The 15,405-nt window shown below is 35.9% G+C and overlaps 1 protein-coding gene across 1 annotated transcript in view; it reads right to left on the reverse strand.

The window, feature by feature from the left end:
• Nucleotides 1–2,695: 2,695 nt before the first annotated feature.
• Nucleotides 2,696–15,405, reverse strand: part of CHM (CHM Rab escort protein) — a 193,235-nt gene continuing 180,525 nt past the window's right edge. The window contains exons 15-16 of the mRNA XM_029240204.1: nucleotides 12,118–12,278; nucleotides 2,696–6,026 (exon numbers count right to left, since the gene is read on the reverse strand). Of these exons, the coding sequence (XP_029096037.1) occupies nucleotides 5,835–6,026; nucleotides 12,118–12,278 (353 nt within the window). The 3' untranslated portion in view covers nucleotides 2,696–5,834. The remainder of the gene's footprint in view (nucleotides 6,027–12,117; nucleotides 12,279–15,405) is intronic.

A 15,405-nucleotide genomic window follows, 5' to 3' on the forward strand; every position in this document is an offset into this window, starting at 1 on the left:
TTTCCATAGTGGCTGCATCAATTTACAATCCTAGTAACAATGTACTGGAGTTTGCTTTTCTCCACATCCTCACCAACATTTGTTATTTGTAGACCTTTTGATGATAGCTATGCTGACTGGTGTGAGGAGACATCTCGTTGTTTTGATGTGCATTTCTCTGATGATTAGCAATGGTGATCATTTTTTTCATATGCCTGTTGGCCATTTGTATATCCTCTTTGGAAAAATATCTATTCTGGTCTTCTGCCCATATTTAAATTGGGTTTCTTTTTGATACTGAGTTGTATGACCTGTTTATGTATTTTGGATATTAACCTCTTGTTGGTCATATTACTTGTAAATATTTTCTCCCATTCCATGGGTTATCTTTTCATTTTGTCAATGGTTTCCTTTGATGTGCAGAAGCTTTCTCATTTGATGTCTCATTTGTTTGTTTGCTTTTGTTTTTCTTGCCTGAGGAGACAGGTCCAAAGAAATATTGCTAAGACTGATGTCGAAGAGTGTATTACCTATGTTGTCTTCTAACAGTTTTATATTTTCAGGTCTTACATTTAAGTCCTTAATCCATTTTTAGTTTATTTTTGTATATGGTGTGAGAAAGCAGTCCAGTTTTCCCAACATCATTTGTCAGAGGCTCTCTTTTCCCCATTGTATATTCTTGCCTCTGTTGTTATAGATTAATTAACCATATAAATGTGGATTTACTTCTGGGCTCTCTATTCTGTCCCATCAATCTATGTGTCTGTTTTTGTGCCAGTACCATGCTGTTTTGATTACAGTAGCTTTGTAATATAGTTTGAAATCAGGGAGGGTGACACCTACGGCATTGTTCTTCTTTCTCAAGATTGTTTTGACTATTTGGGGTCTTTTGTGTTTCCATACAATTTTTTGTATTATTTGTTCTGGTTCTGTGAAAAATGCTATTATTGGTGGTTTGAAAGGGACTGCACCTAGAGGGTATTATGCTAAGTGAAATAAGGCAGGCAGGAAATACAAATACTGTTTTAATTCACTTATATGTGGAATCTAAAAAACAAAACAAATGAACAAACAGAAATAGACTTATAGATACAGAGGAAAAATAGGTGTTGCCAGAGAGGAGGAGGAGTGTGGGGAGGATGAGTGAAATCAGTGAGGGAGATTAAGAGGTACAAATTTCCAGTTACAAAATAAATGAGTCACGGGGATGAGATGTACAGCATGGGGAATATAGTCAATATTTTAATAACTTTGTATGGTGACAGATGGTAACTAGACTTATCGTGGTGATCATTTTGTAATCTATAGAAATATTGAATCACATATTGTGTACCTGGAGCTAACATAGTGTTGAATGTCAATTATACTTTAATTAGAAAATAATAAAAATAAGTGAAAATAAGAGAAAAATGCTATGTTGATAACATGAAGAGTAATAGTATCTAATATATATTAGAATGTGAATAGAAAACTAAGAGCTATTATTTCATCTTTTCAAGCTCTACAAATCCTTTGCTGAATTAGTATAGTCTTGAGATTTTTTCCCACACATGAAAAATTTGAATAGAACAATTCACTAATGCTTCTCGAGTAGAAAGTTGTCCATCTCTAAAGAATATTTCTTTTAGGGGTCAACTGTCTCATTGACAGGAAGAGGATTTACACATGCAAGTCCTATTAACATTAATAGGTGTTACCAGCATAAATCTCCCTGTAGTGATAGGTGAAAAGACCCTCCAGTCTACTAGGATTCAAGTTCTAATGACCTGTCAAATGGTCCTAAGAGTCATCATCACTAGAAAGAGCAGATGTGGCAACCTGTATGGGAAGGGCATCTCATTGCAGCCCCACAGCTAAACTACGTTAATAGAAAGAAAAGTGGCCTTCAAAGTGTGACCTGGGATGTTGTGTTAAACCTCTTGCATTTTTAAAAAGCCACCATTAAAGAAGAGAATTGAAACATATCAAAACACTTGTTTAAGAAAAAAAAAGTGTGAATACTCTTATGAACTCCAAGGTGCTTGAAGGATAATACAGCTACTTCTTTAAAAATTCAATTAACCTTATCTTTCTTAAACTTGATTCATTAATAATCTCACAGATAAATTGCCAGTTTTGAAATAATGATGTTACCTTTTGAATACGTCCTGTCTGGGAAGGTTTAAAAATGACTTGGAATTGACAGAAAATGTCACTCTTCTTTAATTATTTGATTCAAGAACAAATCATAGTTCAGTGAATGATTTCTGCATGAAAAGAACATCAGCAGTCTCTTATCTGTTGCAAGTAAGCTGTTGGGGACTCAACGACCACAAAGACAAACACTTCAGGTTCACACTCAGCAAGTAAATAAGAAAAACGTTTCAGATTCTCATACACTAAGTGAGATGCGAAAACAGTTTGCAGGTAATGTATTGTAAAGCCATATCCCATGCCTCAGAACACTGATTTCAAACAGAATGAGATCTGATGCTGGCATCTAGAACAGTTTGCTAAGTAAACATACCCATGTATCATTTGATTGCCTTTTTCACAAACCTGACACAGTTGGCAGATGCCTAGGAATAAAACCAAGTATACAGCTGGACAATTAACTAAGAATTTAAGTAATAGACCAGTATCAACAAATAAATCAGTTCCAAGACAATTTTTAATTTCTTGGCATATATACAAAATTTTAATATTAAAAAATAGGATACCACGCCTGAAAGGCATTAAAAACAGACTTTATTTCCTCTGAAAACTTACTGTTACAGTGTGCAAATTATGAATAATCATATATTCATGCTTTTGGAAATGCATATAAGAAAAATCAATCAAGAGTTGAGAGAGAAATTATCCAATACCAATAGCAGTAAATAACTTATTTGTAAGAAAACTGCTTTGAAGGATCACTACTATTTAGCAATCAAATTTCAACAAACTTTTTTCAAGGTTTTTAGCACTTTAGACAAAGGGCTGCCTTCTCCAGAACTACAGCTTTGACAGAAGTTAATCATTAGTGTGGCCATTATTTTACACAAAGGGCTGCCCATCTCAGAAATTACTATTCCAGAAGTTAACCATTAACATGACTATTTTCCTATGAGCAGCTAGATATCATAGAAGATGGGGAAATTATAACTCAGTTTTCCTATAGAAAAATATATGTTTATAATATACATATCATATATATCTATCTTTTTCTGGGCAGGCATACCAACTAGACAAAAATACAGTAGCAACATAGGGTTAGTAACCAGTTTTCATGTTGATCACTAAACTGAATGGTATTATCATTTTTGGTTAATAAGAAGCATGCATAACATAAACATTTTAAACACATGAATAAAAATTCTTTGATAATAGCTATTTTCAAAATTTAAAATTAGCTACTGAAATTTCTGCATCACATACAGCATTTATATTTTATTCATATGACTTCAGGCTTATGGTTTTACAACAAAACTAAAAGGTTTTCCTTTAAAGCTATGAAAACAAGTATTTGCAGTAATTAAGATAGCTGAAAAGAATGCTCTTAGAATAATTTCTATTACATTCTGAGGCAACAGGAAATATCTAAAGTTCTCTAACACAAGGTTTTTAACAGTTGTGTATTATCTTAATCATCACTAATCATATTCAGGAGCTTTTAAACATTTCAACAGTATTTAATAAATAACCTGGAAGAGAAATTCCGATGCTGGCTAATGGATGAAATAGGGTACAGTATGGACTGGGCCATGAGACCACAGAATATCTCCTTCATTGTTTTAGAGAGCTGTAGTAAAGCTATCAGTATTTTTCTAGTCATTCTGGGTGTACCCTGATTGGCTGTTTACATAAGTGTGCATGCTGCATCAAGAGGCCTTAACTCTAAGACTATAACAAAGTACAATATCTTAATTGGTGCAGTTTACTGCAATTGTATTCAGACTCAATACTCTCATACAGTGGAAGCTTTTATATTGCTCATACTGCGGGGCAGAGCCAATACCCGGTGCTTATAGGTATGTATTGTGCATTTAGCGCATGCCGTGGTTGGGTTTCAGGATATATGATTTAAGATGGATCTGAATCCATATAACAAAGTAGGTTATAATGTGATTCTATTGTCCCTGATTTGTATAACATTATAAAAGGGGAAGAAAGGGATAGAGGGGATTAAAGAGATAGGAGAGAGGCTATACAATGGGGAGAAGGATTAGGAGTAGCCTGAGAGGCTGGGAAGATTTTCTACTGCATTCAGCTATATCCGCAGGGGGTTTAAAAGGTGAGGCAAGAGCTACATTCCTTGATTTTTTCCATTTCTCGTGAGTCTGTGACCTGACAGAGCTGGTTTCCTTTAAGATCTTCTCTGAAATCTGGAGAGGTCAGAGCCCTGCTGCAGCTGAAGTATGTAAGAACTATGTGCTTTCTACTGTAGCCATGGCTCTCTGATCAGCAAGATAGGCCAGACTGCATGACAACGCACTTTTAATGTATTTATTTATTGAAATAAGTTGTTGAGTCCAAACTATTGCTCAAAAAAGGTAAACCATTAGAGCTTGGCATTTGGAAAGATTTTAATATAGGCACTGTCACTGTAACTAGATTTGCTGCCTATGTACAGCCCTTGTATTTTTATGTTAAGTGCATATTAGGGTTTACCAATTGTCATATTCTATTTAGAGTCCTTGGTTGTTTCAGGTTTACCTACTAGAAGAGGAATATGAAGAGTTTATAGACTGTTTTCCTTATTAAGATTCAAAACCACAATTTCACGTTACTATGTTTACTTTTCTATTAGACTATAAAATACTAATTAAGGAAATAGATTTTTATTTTAAAAGCTTAATGCAATAAGAACACTGTGATCTATTGTGTTGGGGGAGGTGACAGCAAACAGTTATTTGCTGCATGAGATCTTTGATATTCACCCCCAAGACAATGAGAAAATTCTGAAACAACTTTTATTCCAGAAAAAACATTCTAAGGATGGCACTGCATTTATCTTCAATATCATTCTCATACAGTAGACATATGGAGAAACTGAGGCCCAGAAGTTAAACAATTTGCTTAATATCATCGGTGGCATAGCTAGGACTAAATTAGGTCCACAGACAATTAGGCTAGTGCTCCAGACACTCGACTAGACAGAATTTCCAAATACCAATGAGCCTATTCAAATCTTTCCACTTCTTCAGTATTGAGCCTTCCTAGTATGTTCAGGATTCACATACAAATATCACTACTAACATTTAAAAGAAAAAAGCACTGAGTAATGAACTCATGACTTGTTTATAAAAGTGTCTACTTTAATATTAGCATTTTCAATACTCAAGATAGAAAACAAAACAAACCTCTATTTCAAGCATAGGCTCCTGCCTGGATCATGACACTTTAGTTTTTATCAGCTATATTTACGTATGCTTTTATCATTTGTGTCACGATGCTCATACCCATAAAGAAAATAAAACTCAAATAATCAAAGGAAATATGTAAGCAGATTTTGAAGATGTGGTTTTCAAACAAAGATCCAAAGTGGCAAGCAAAAGCTGTCCTAATACCATAGAATTATTAACAATGCATAGGATCACTTTCATAAACATAGCTATATTTCTGGGAATCAATCCATTTATAATTTTTATCTGCTAATTCCACAGGTTTGGTATCTTAAAGCAGGCAAGTCAATGTGCTTTACAAGTGTTTTGTGGTCTTGGAATGTCCTTTTTAAGGAAAATTCCCTTTTGGATTTCTATCATCTGTTTCTCTTGGTAATTCTGCATGTCAACTGGCTGCTGCTTTGTAACATTTTTCAAACCTTTCTTCCATCAAGAGGACTCTGAGGCTAGGAGGATTTTCCAAAATGTGCTATTCAGTTTGGTGTATACTCGTTATTCAGAGGGCTCCTCTGGATTTCTCAGATTTGTGCTTTCCCTGGGAGTCTCTGAGTTGGCCTCTGGTATAGCACTGGATTCTGAAGCCTCTGGTTGTAAACTGTCTCCATCAAGGATAATGTCTTCAGGATTTGGTGGGGGTGGACAGAAGTCTTCGTTGGGGCAGATTTGTTGGAAAAGTGCTTCAGCCTGGCCAGGGAAGGAAGGGCACAAGAGTTTTTGAACATTAACGTAAAATGTATGTGCCTTTCTGGAACTATCAAAACAATGAAGTATCACCCTTAAAATTTTCTTTAAGTTATAGAACTTTACACAGCACACACAAGCTTCTAAAAACTGCTTTCAGAACTCCATGACTTTTCTCCCTCTAATTTATACATTCATTCAGGCCCACCCTTCAAGTATATCAGTACTTGCTAAGACTCTTTATGAAGTGCTCAGATAGTTGAGATTTTAAGGTCATTCATTCTACATGTCAACAGAAATACAATTTCCCTTAATATCCTTTATATAATTTCCTAATAGAGCCTGTTTGTGATATTTGTACAGTCTAATTTAGCATATACTAAGTTTAACAAGTCATTGTTCAAATCAAGAAAATTCTTCATTGTTTGCTCTACTATCTGCTTTTCTAATTTTCCTCTCCCTGTGCTTTGAGGAATATAACACAGTGTCCAAGACAATGGACACTGAATAGATAACCATGCCCAAATGCTGGCTCTGCCACTTAGCAGCAATGTGATCTGGGGAATGCTTACTCAGCTTCGGAGCCTTGCTCTCCTTGCCTATAGAATGGCGGAGAGTAAAGTAAGCCTCTCTATTTGGTAACTGTAATCATTGCTATTAATAGTAACATAAATTAAAATGTTGAGATTTAAGCTGAGCTTAGTCTGGCAGGGTAAGAGAATAATAAAGTAAATGTGATCTTAATTAACAACAACAAATACACACACATACAAGAACGTAAATGTGGCAAGTAGCACTGTTATTCTATTCTAAACATATTCCTGCTATTATTTAGATGAATACAGTTCTTTGTTAGATAAGGGTCCCTGCCAGGCTAGGGAGCTTGCACTCTAGCCTACTGGTAAAAGAACATCATTAAAGGGTTTTAAACATATGCTTGTTTTGCTTTAAAGGTTACAATGTCTGTCTGTACCACTTCAACCCTTCTTCCCAAAGTACACGCAAAGTCATCCATTAGGTCAGGAGTTGACAACTATGGCCCACATGTCAGATTCAGTCTGCTGCCTGTTTTCATAAGTAAAGCTTTATGGGAACACAGTTACTCTCATTCATTTATCTATGGTCTACGGCTGCTTTTGCACTGCAATGGTGGAGTTGAGTAGTTGCAAAATACATTATATGGGCTGCAAAATAGAAACTATTTGCCATTTGGCCATCTATAGCTGGTAAACTCCTACATCAGGTGAATAAAACCAGTATCTTTGGGATAGGGTGAAGGGTTGGTTAAGCAGAAACTTTTGAGCTTTGGTGTCGAGTTGAAAGAAGGGACAGGGAGAGAAAAATAGCTTCTTTCTTTCTTAAGTATAGTTCAAAGTTATATTTTTAGACATGCCATTTTATTATGGATATTTTGAAATTAAATATTTGAGATGCCTGCTTTGCTTCCATCCTGGGGTCTTACCATATACATCTTTGCTGGAGACATTTAGTCCCTAGAAGCAGGACTAAGGTCAGACAGAGCCTCTACCTCACACTTTAGTTCCTCTAATGGTCACTGTGTCTGTTATCTCTACCTTATCTGCCTATAGAAGTTCTCCTTCTCCTTTACTCTCTGCATGCAATCAGTCAGCAAATCCTATCAATTTTATCTCTTAGTTCTTGACTCCACCTGTTCCTCCACTAGAGACATAGCCCAGACATGCACCATCTTTCCCCTGGACAACTGCAACATCTCAGAACTGGACTGGTCACTTTGCCTCTAGGGTTCCCCTGTGTAATCCATCTTTATGCTGCCCTTAGAAGGGTCAGTGGAAAATGAAATTCTGTTTATGCCTTTTTTTTGGCTTAAAACTCTTCTAACAGGATAAAAATCCAAGATACTTATGGCAAACAACACCCTTCAGGCCTATCTTCTCTGGTCTCATCATCTTCTTCTTCATCCCATCTCTGCCTCTCAGGCCTTTTGCTACACTGTTACCTGTTTATTGGTACTTTCTTAAACATACCATGATGTTTACACCCTGGGCTGGTGCAAATGCTATCAATTTGACTGTCTATCACTTGGATGAAGAATTGCTACTCATCTTTTATATTCTTCCCTGTAAGGTTCTCTGACTCCTAGATACAACTCATGGCTCCTCTATATTACTTTTATACTTTCGATATCATTCTCTTATTGCATATACCACACTGCAATGTCATTTGTTTACACGTTTTTCTCCTTTACCAGACAGTGATTCATCCAGGAATAATGACTGGGTTTTAGTTAACTCTGAATCCTTAGTGCCAGGCATGGAGTAGAATCTCTCTTTCTCTCTCTCTTTTTATATATATATTTTAATATATTTATATATATAATATATATAAATATTATATATATATGGAAGAACTTTAGAAACCATATATTATACAAATGTTGAATATAAATATTGTAACAATTATTATGATTACTATTATTATTACTGTTCCTCTTACTTCTACTCCAATTCGTCTGTATCTCACACCTTGTCTCCCTTTTGCCACCTCCCTGTAGGATAGATTTTCTCCTGAACTCCAGTCCCTGTGGCTAGATCCCACTCGACCTGTTTTTGTATATCCCTGTCATGAACAATGTGTGTCCTAAGACTGCCAAACAATTGCAGGTTGCCGCCCTGCTTTTATTTGTGTTCTACCTGCTTGTGGAAATCCCACCTTCAGCTCACTGCCATTGGCCCTCTCTGATGCCAATTTCCTAAAGCCAGACTCCAGCCTTTCCCAAGTCTCTCCTCTTTCCAACTGCTGGAAACTTTTAGGGTCAACTGCCACTTTCTGGAAGGTCTATCTAATGCTTCTTGGTGAACTTCATTTCATTTGCCAACTAAGCCCCAGTTCTGAGAGTTGTCACCAAGAGGTTGGATAAGAGTACTTAATTGTCAACTTTTAACCTTCCTTGCTGTTTTAAAGCCAGAAGTTAGCTTAAAGGGTAAAGGCTTTCATGTGGTTAAAATAATTAAAAAGAGCTAATTATATTGTGAATTAGTTTCCTTATATTGGGAAGTACAGAGAGGACACGTTGAGTTATTTAGATATTCCTATGTTTCTTTAACATACATCCACACAAAACAAACAAATATTTTGTCAGTCTAGCAGTTTAATGTATTTAGGATGTATCTGCATTAACGAGTTGAAAGTAGCATAGTATACTAGATGAGTGTACAAGCACTGGAATCCAACAGACTTGAGGTTAAACCTTGGATAAAAAATTTAACAGCTATGTGATCTCTGGAAAAGTTATTTAGCCCCTTTGGGGCTTAGTTTCCTCATCTGTAAAATGGGGATGTCACAGATACTTACCTCATAGGGTTGTTGTGAGAACCAAATACAATAATATATATGAGATTAGGACAATGCCTGGCATGTAGAAAATGCTCAATGAATGGAAGCTTCAGAAGATATGAGGCCTAAAATTGCCCTCTCCCTCAATGGCTTGAGAAAGTGAATGCTACTGCACTATGTGAGCAACTTGACAGTTCCTATGACCTATAAAGCTGGTCTTCAGCTTACAAATTATGAACCAAAAGTCATAAGCAAGTTGCTGATCTGTCCATATAAACAACATTCTACATGGTGGTTAGACTGCCAGCCCAGTCCACATCAGCCAATATAACCCATTTCATACCTTAAGTATAATACAGAGTACAGTACTATTTAACTATTCTTATTCTCAAGGCAGTGGCAGCTCCTAGGCAATGGGGGTTCCTGAAGAAGGAGGGAGCTATCACTGGCTTGGGAGTATAGACAAGTAGGGACTATAGACCAGTCTGTTCATCAGTACCTGTGGGTAAATGAAACACTCCCTGTATTAAGAAAAGAAATATCTATGTCAGGTTCAGAAAAAAACGGGAGTAACACAAACTACAAAAACTAGCAAGTCACAGAAAGATTCACATAATAGGGAATGTCTTGGTATGCTCCTGCACACAACTTTAACTTGTGAGTAATAAACAGATCAGATTACTTTATATTTTTAATATGTCTTCAAATCATAAATAGCTTCATATGAACACAGAGAGACAGGTCTATGTTATTCAACATCTATACATTTACAAATAAGAAGAGCAGATGCAAACTTGCCAACTAGCAAAATGAAGCATTTTATTTCAAAAAAAATAAAAAGAGAAAGAAAGAAAAATGAAATCTGCAGGTACTTATGTTTCCTACACAGGCAAAGCTTAGGTGATGTTCTGAGGGCTTTTAGAGACAATTTGGAAGACAGAGTCATCAGTTAGTGCTTGGGATGAACACAGCATGACATACTGGAATTAGAACAGAGTTTATCTGAACAAACTGGCTATTTTTATTTTTTATTATTATTTTTGGTGGTACGCGGGCCTCTCATTGCTGTGGTCTCTCCCGTTGCGGAGCACAGGCTCCGGACGCGCAGGCTCAGTGGCCATGGCTCCAGGCCCAGCCGCTCCGCGGCATGTGGGATCCTCCCGGACCGGGGCACGAACCCGTGTCCCCTGCATCGGCAGGCGGACTCTCAACCACTGTGCCACCAGGGAAGCCCTATCTGAATAAACTGGCTATTTTTAAATGTTATTATTGATGCCCTTTAAAGTAGGCATTATAATATTTCTCCCAAAACTGATGTGAGGTTAAAAGCTGTATAACAAATATAAACCTACTTATAATTAACAGTATATAATAATTAGCACCCAAACTAGTATTACTGTTTTCTTCTGTGTGAAAACACTGTACTCAAGTCTATCTTCTTGGGAATCAATATCTCATGATAAAATTATCCTTTAATTTTAATCTTTTAGCTTGCAGTTTAGATCACATTAGCACTTCTATATTAAGTCCTTATTTAAGGCCTTCCATTTTGGTTAAAAAAAACATTAAAGTTCACTCAGGAATAAAGTTACCTGGCTGATAACTTGCTGCTAATTTCTTCTTGGAAAAAAATGGACCATCAAAGCAAAAATGACTTGGCCATTTTAAGCCATAAATGTAGATATTGAACCATCCTGAGTTCCTATTAAACTAACAGAATAAATGATGGATGAGAGATGTGACTTTCTATTTTTGTTTGTTATCACTGACTAAATATGATTATCCTGGATCACCACTAGACTCTGAAGATGAGAAACAAAGAATCTGGTAAAAAACTGTAAATGTATAGGTCATAGCCTTGCTGCTATGCCTAAAAATTAAAGGCTCAAAAAGGCCATCTGCTCCTATAAGATCCCTACCACTAGTGGGAATGAAACTTCCATCTGTGGTCTTAGAACAACGTTAAATTATCCATTTATTGTTTCAATAAACAGATGCGCCAACTACATTGGTGAAAAGTTTAGACTTATACCTTAAAAAATGGTATTTTCTGCTCTACTCTTCCTGTCAAGTGCAGAAAAGTGTGTACATGCATATGAATTTTCAGCTTAGTAGACTCATAATTCACTTTTGGCATTTTGTGTCACCTGCCCTGTACCTATTGATAGCCCTGCCCAGGAGTGCTGTCACAAAATTCCACCTTGATTTAACATACTCCTCAGCAGCTATTATAGTAGCTTTGGGACACCAGCTTGTGTCAAAACATTAAAGGAATCATGTTAATTGTGAAAAACTATATGTTCTTTTCCATGGTAAGAATGTGCCTTAAAAATGTGCCATTTTAAAAATACATTTTGTATGCCTTACTAGTTACACTCCTTTTGAAATGACTCAGGTTTACAGAGGAAAAAGTTTGTGTATTTCAAAATACAATGATAGGCCACCATTTAAATTAGAAGCAATGTTTCTTTAGAATACTGGCATTATAAATTCATTTTTCTAAATATGTATTTCTAACATCTTCTATCTTTATTCCCACAATGGAACTCATAAACAATCTCTTGTAGTTCATCATTATATTCAAGAACGTGAAAATATTTGATATTAAAGTGGCTTTGTTGTTCACCGAGAAAAAGTTTAGGGGCAAATTGCAGAGATGGTATTAAATGAGAGAGATGCTTTTTAAGTTTCTTTTCCCACCTCCTAGAGGAAAAAACAATTCACTTTCCCTACCACACCAACTTCTTAACATAAAACCAAGAAACACCAACAGCCTTACCTGTTTGACTGCATTATCATTTCCTAAAGCACAGTCTGGGCCAGAGCAGACATAAACGTTGGATGGTAAATCATTATAAGAGTTCCTGCTGACGTCTGAAGAATCTCTCATATTGAAGTAAAGAGCCCACAGAAGTCTTGGCTTTTCAACTTCTTCATTTTCTAAATGTAGATATAAATTTTACTTACATCTAAAGCACAACATGCCTCTCAATTACTACAACATGTAGCCAATTGCTAACAAAGCTACCACTATATACTGTAGTAAATCAGAGCTTTGTATGTAAACTATAGTAAATCTGCATCCACACACTCTAATACATGTGTATGATATTTCAAGCAATGATGGCTTTTCAACCTAAGACAAGTTAGATTTTAAAAATTATTTTGATTATTAGTAAGTTACTTAGATTTAACTCCAATCATGTTCCCTTGGATTTCTCATCACCAGTATGAAAGCACTTATGATCATATTCATCTTTAAATCATGCCAATGAAGTGAGAAGTTAACATAAATTGATTTTCTTATGTTTCACATGGATAAACCAACTTAAAAAATTATAAAGTGAGTCAATACTATATACAGGATTATGAGATGACCAGAATAGAGAAATCTATAAAGACAGGAAGTAGGGGAATTCCCTGGAGGTCCAGTGGTTAGGACTCAGTGCTTTCACTGCCGAGGCCCAGGTTCAATCCTTGGTTGGGGAACTAAGATCCCACAAACTGCGTGGCATGCCCGCCCCACCCCCCTCAAAAAAAGACAGGAAGTAGATTAGGGTTACCTAGGGCTGTGGGGGAATTGAGGGTAAGTGCAGGTTAATGGCTAATGGGTATGGGGTATGGGTTTCTTTTTGGAGTGATGGAAATATTCTAAAATTGACTGTGGTGATGTTTGAACAATACATTAAAAAACATTGGATTTTATACTTTAAATGGGTGAACTGTATGGTATGTGACTCTCAAGAAAGCTGTTATTAAAAAATAGTATATACAGGATTAAAAATTGGATATCCTAACTCACTAACACTCTGTCCTACTAGATTACAAAAGTAATGCCAACCAACCAACAAATAACAAAAATATGATTAGGAGACTGTAAGCTGTTTTCAGTGCACATTCTCTCATTTACAGCAAGCATCTATTATGTGTTAGGCATCAGGCTAGGAGCTGGGGATACAAAGATGAAGTAGACTTAGTCCTTATTCTCTTGCTCTTTCATGTTCCCTAATACAGAGCCTAGCACATAACAGATGCTCAATGAATAATTTCTGAACCAATTTTAATTCTGCTTTCAGGTATAATCAAAGCATGATGTGCTTATTAAAAGATCCAGCCCTCTTAATCTCAATACCTAAAGCCTAATCCTTGCTATCTTAATAATTATTTCTATGCCTTTCTTCTTTAGAAATGTTATAATTACATTTTCTTTGGTTGAAAACAGAAAATATTGCTGTTAATATATTTATTGACTACAGTGTTTTCTTAGCCTGAATCTGAAGAAAAATTCAAATTCTGTACAATGATAATAAAGGATGTGCATGATGATTACCCAAGACCATAAGGCACCTTGTGAATCATAAAGAAAATTCTAAAGGTATAATTATCTAGTTAATTAACTCTTATTGGTAGATTTATAATCAGTGTAGAAAAGTTAGCTAATTGCATTCTTCAGTTAAAAAGAATGTCCCATTCCCCAATTCAGGACAAATAGGTTTTTTATTATACTTAATTTAAAATATCTCCACTACAACAATACCAAATATGTTCTCTTTCTAGCTCATCCTGAATAATCCATAATTATTAATGTGATAGGATGAAGAAACTCTGGATGAAGTGATCCTCTAAGATGCCCCTTTCTAATGCTAAGATCTATGAGTCTAAGGTATCACTAACTTCATGTAAAGCACACAATAGGTGGCAAAACCTACTTACTTACAAAATAAAGGAACATAAGAGACTCATATTTCACAGCTAAAACCATATGGCTCTTAGTAAATTTATTGGTGAGCTTAGTTTCAGTAAATCTTACAGGAAGATGGTTAAACATACTGCCTATCACTTGTGAAACCAGACTCTAGGAGCATTGCAGAAAAGTGAGCTAAGGTCTGGAAGTCCTTTAATATTGCTCATTCCATTTCTAAGCATATACTAAGAGAGCTTATCTTACATTTTATGAAAGTTCCAGCTCAGAGGAGGGCTTTCACTCAATAAAAGTTGGGGGAAATGAATAATTCAATTATAGGAAAGAAATTTCATAGAGGTTGAAGTTTTGAAAAGAAACCGAGAGGAAGATGAAAAGTTGACATAGGCTGAAGATAAATGCTCTAGATACAAGGGAGTTATCGGGCTTTGACCTTAAAACCCTCAAAGAAACAAGTAATTGCTTCATCTTTCTTTGAGGCCAGCTGGAAGGCAGAGAGATAGCTGGAAAAATAACATGCAATTGTGCAGTGCAAAATTGTCAAAAAATTATTAAAGCTGTCGAGGTTTGGTTAGGAATACATCACTTGGTCAGAAATAGAATTGGTTTTCTGTAATAGCTCGTTTCATTCAATTAGATTGTGCAAAGGACTAAACAAGTAACAGGTAATTTAGAATAAAATCTTGGGCGAATTAAACTGGGGCAAGTACAGAATAAAGTAGGCTGAAGAAAATCAACAGTGGCACACCAAATAAAAGCAACAAATAGTCTATAGCTGCATGCCATGTTTAGGGAGAGAGTGAACTATTTTAGCAACATAGCACAGTAGCACAAGACCAAGAGAGTAGGAAGACTGCCACAGCTGTGACCTAGACTGGACACAACAAATAGAAAAAGGAATTAAGATAAGGCATTTTACTTCTCAGCTCAGTAAAAACACCCTCACCAGCCACCTATTTCAAAATGACACCTATAAGGGGAATTCCTGCATTTAGGCAGTGCTGATTTTTTGAGATAGGAACTGAATGAGATAGAATGAGATAATGCCACATGCTGTGCCCAATGGAGGGAAAAAGAGAAAGAAGATGGTGCAGTGATGATATTACACTGCAGACATTTGAAGATATTGTACTAATGAAATTCTTGCTTCAATTTGTACGTAAAAATCTCAATTTCCTGGGTAAAATAAGAAATCTCTTAGGAAAGTTCTACCTGTGCTTTGAAGGATATTATGGAATCTGGAAGAATTAATGCACATATGAATGGTGAGCAATCACCTCATTTTCTCACCTGCAGAATCAGGTTTATTAAGCATAAAGTATCTGAAATTTCCTTGGACTGTGAAGTAGGGAAGAGTTTAGAGAT

The sequence above is a fragment of the Monodon monoceros genome, unplaced genomic scaffold (assembly GCF_005190385.1).
Source record: "Monodon monoceros isolate NGI ecotype Baffin Bay Population unplaced genomic scaffold, NGI_Narwhal_1 Super_Scaffold_22, whole genome shotgun sequence".
NCBI lineage: Eukaryota > Metazoa > Chordata > Mammalia > Artiodactyla > Monodontidae > Monodon > Monodon monoceros.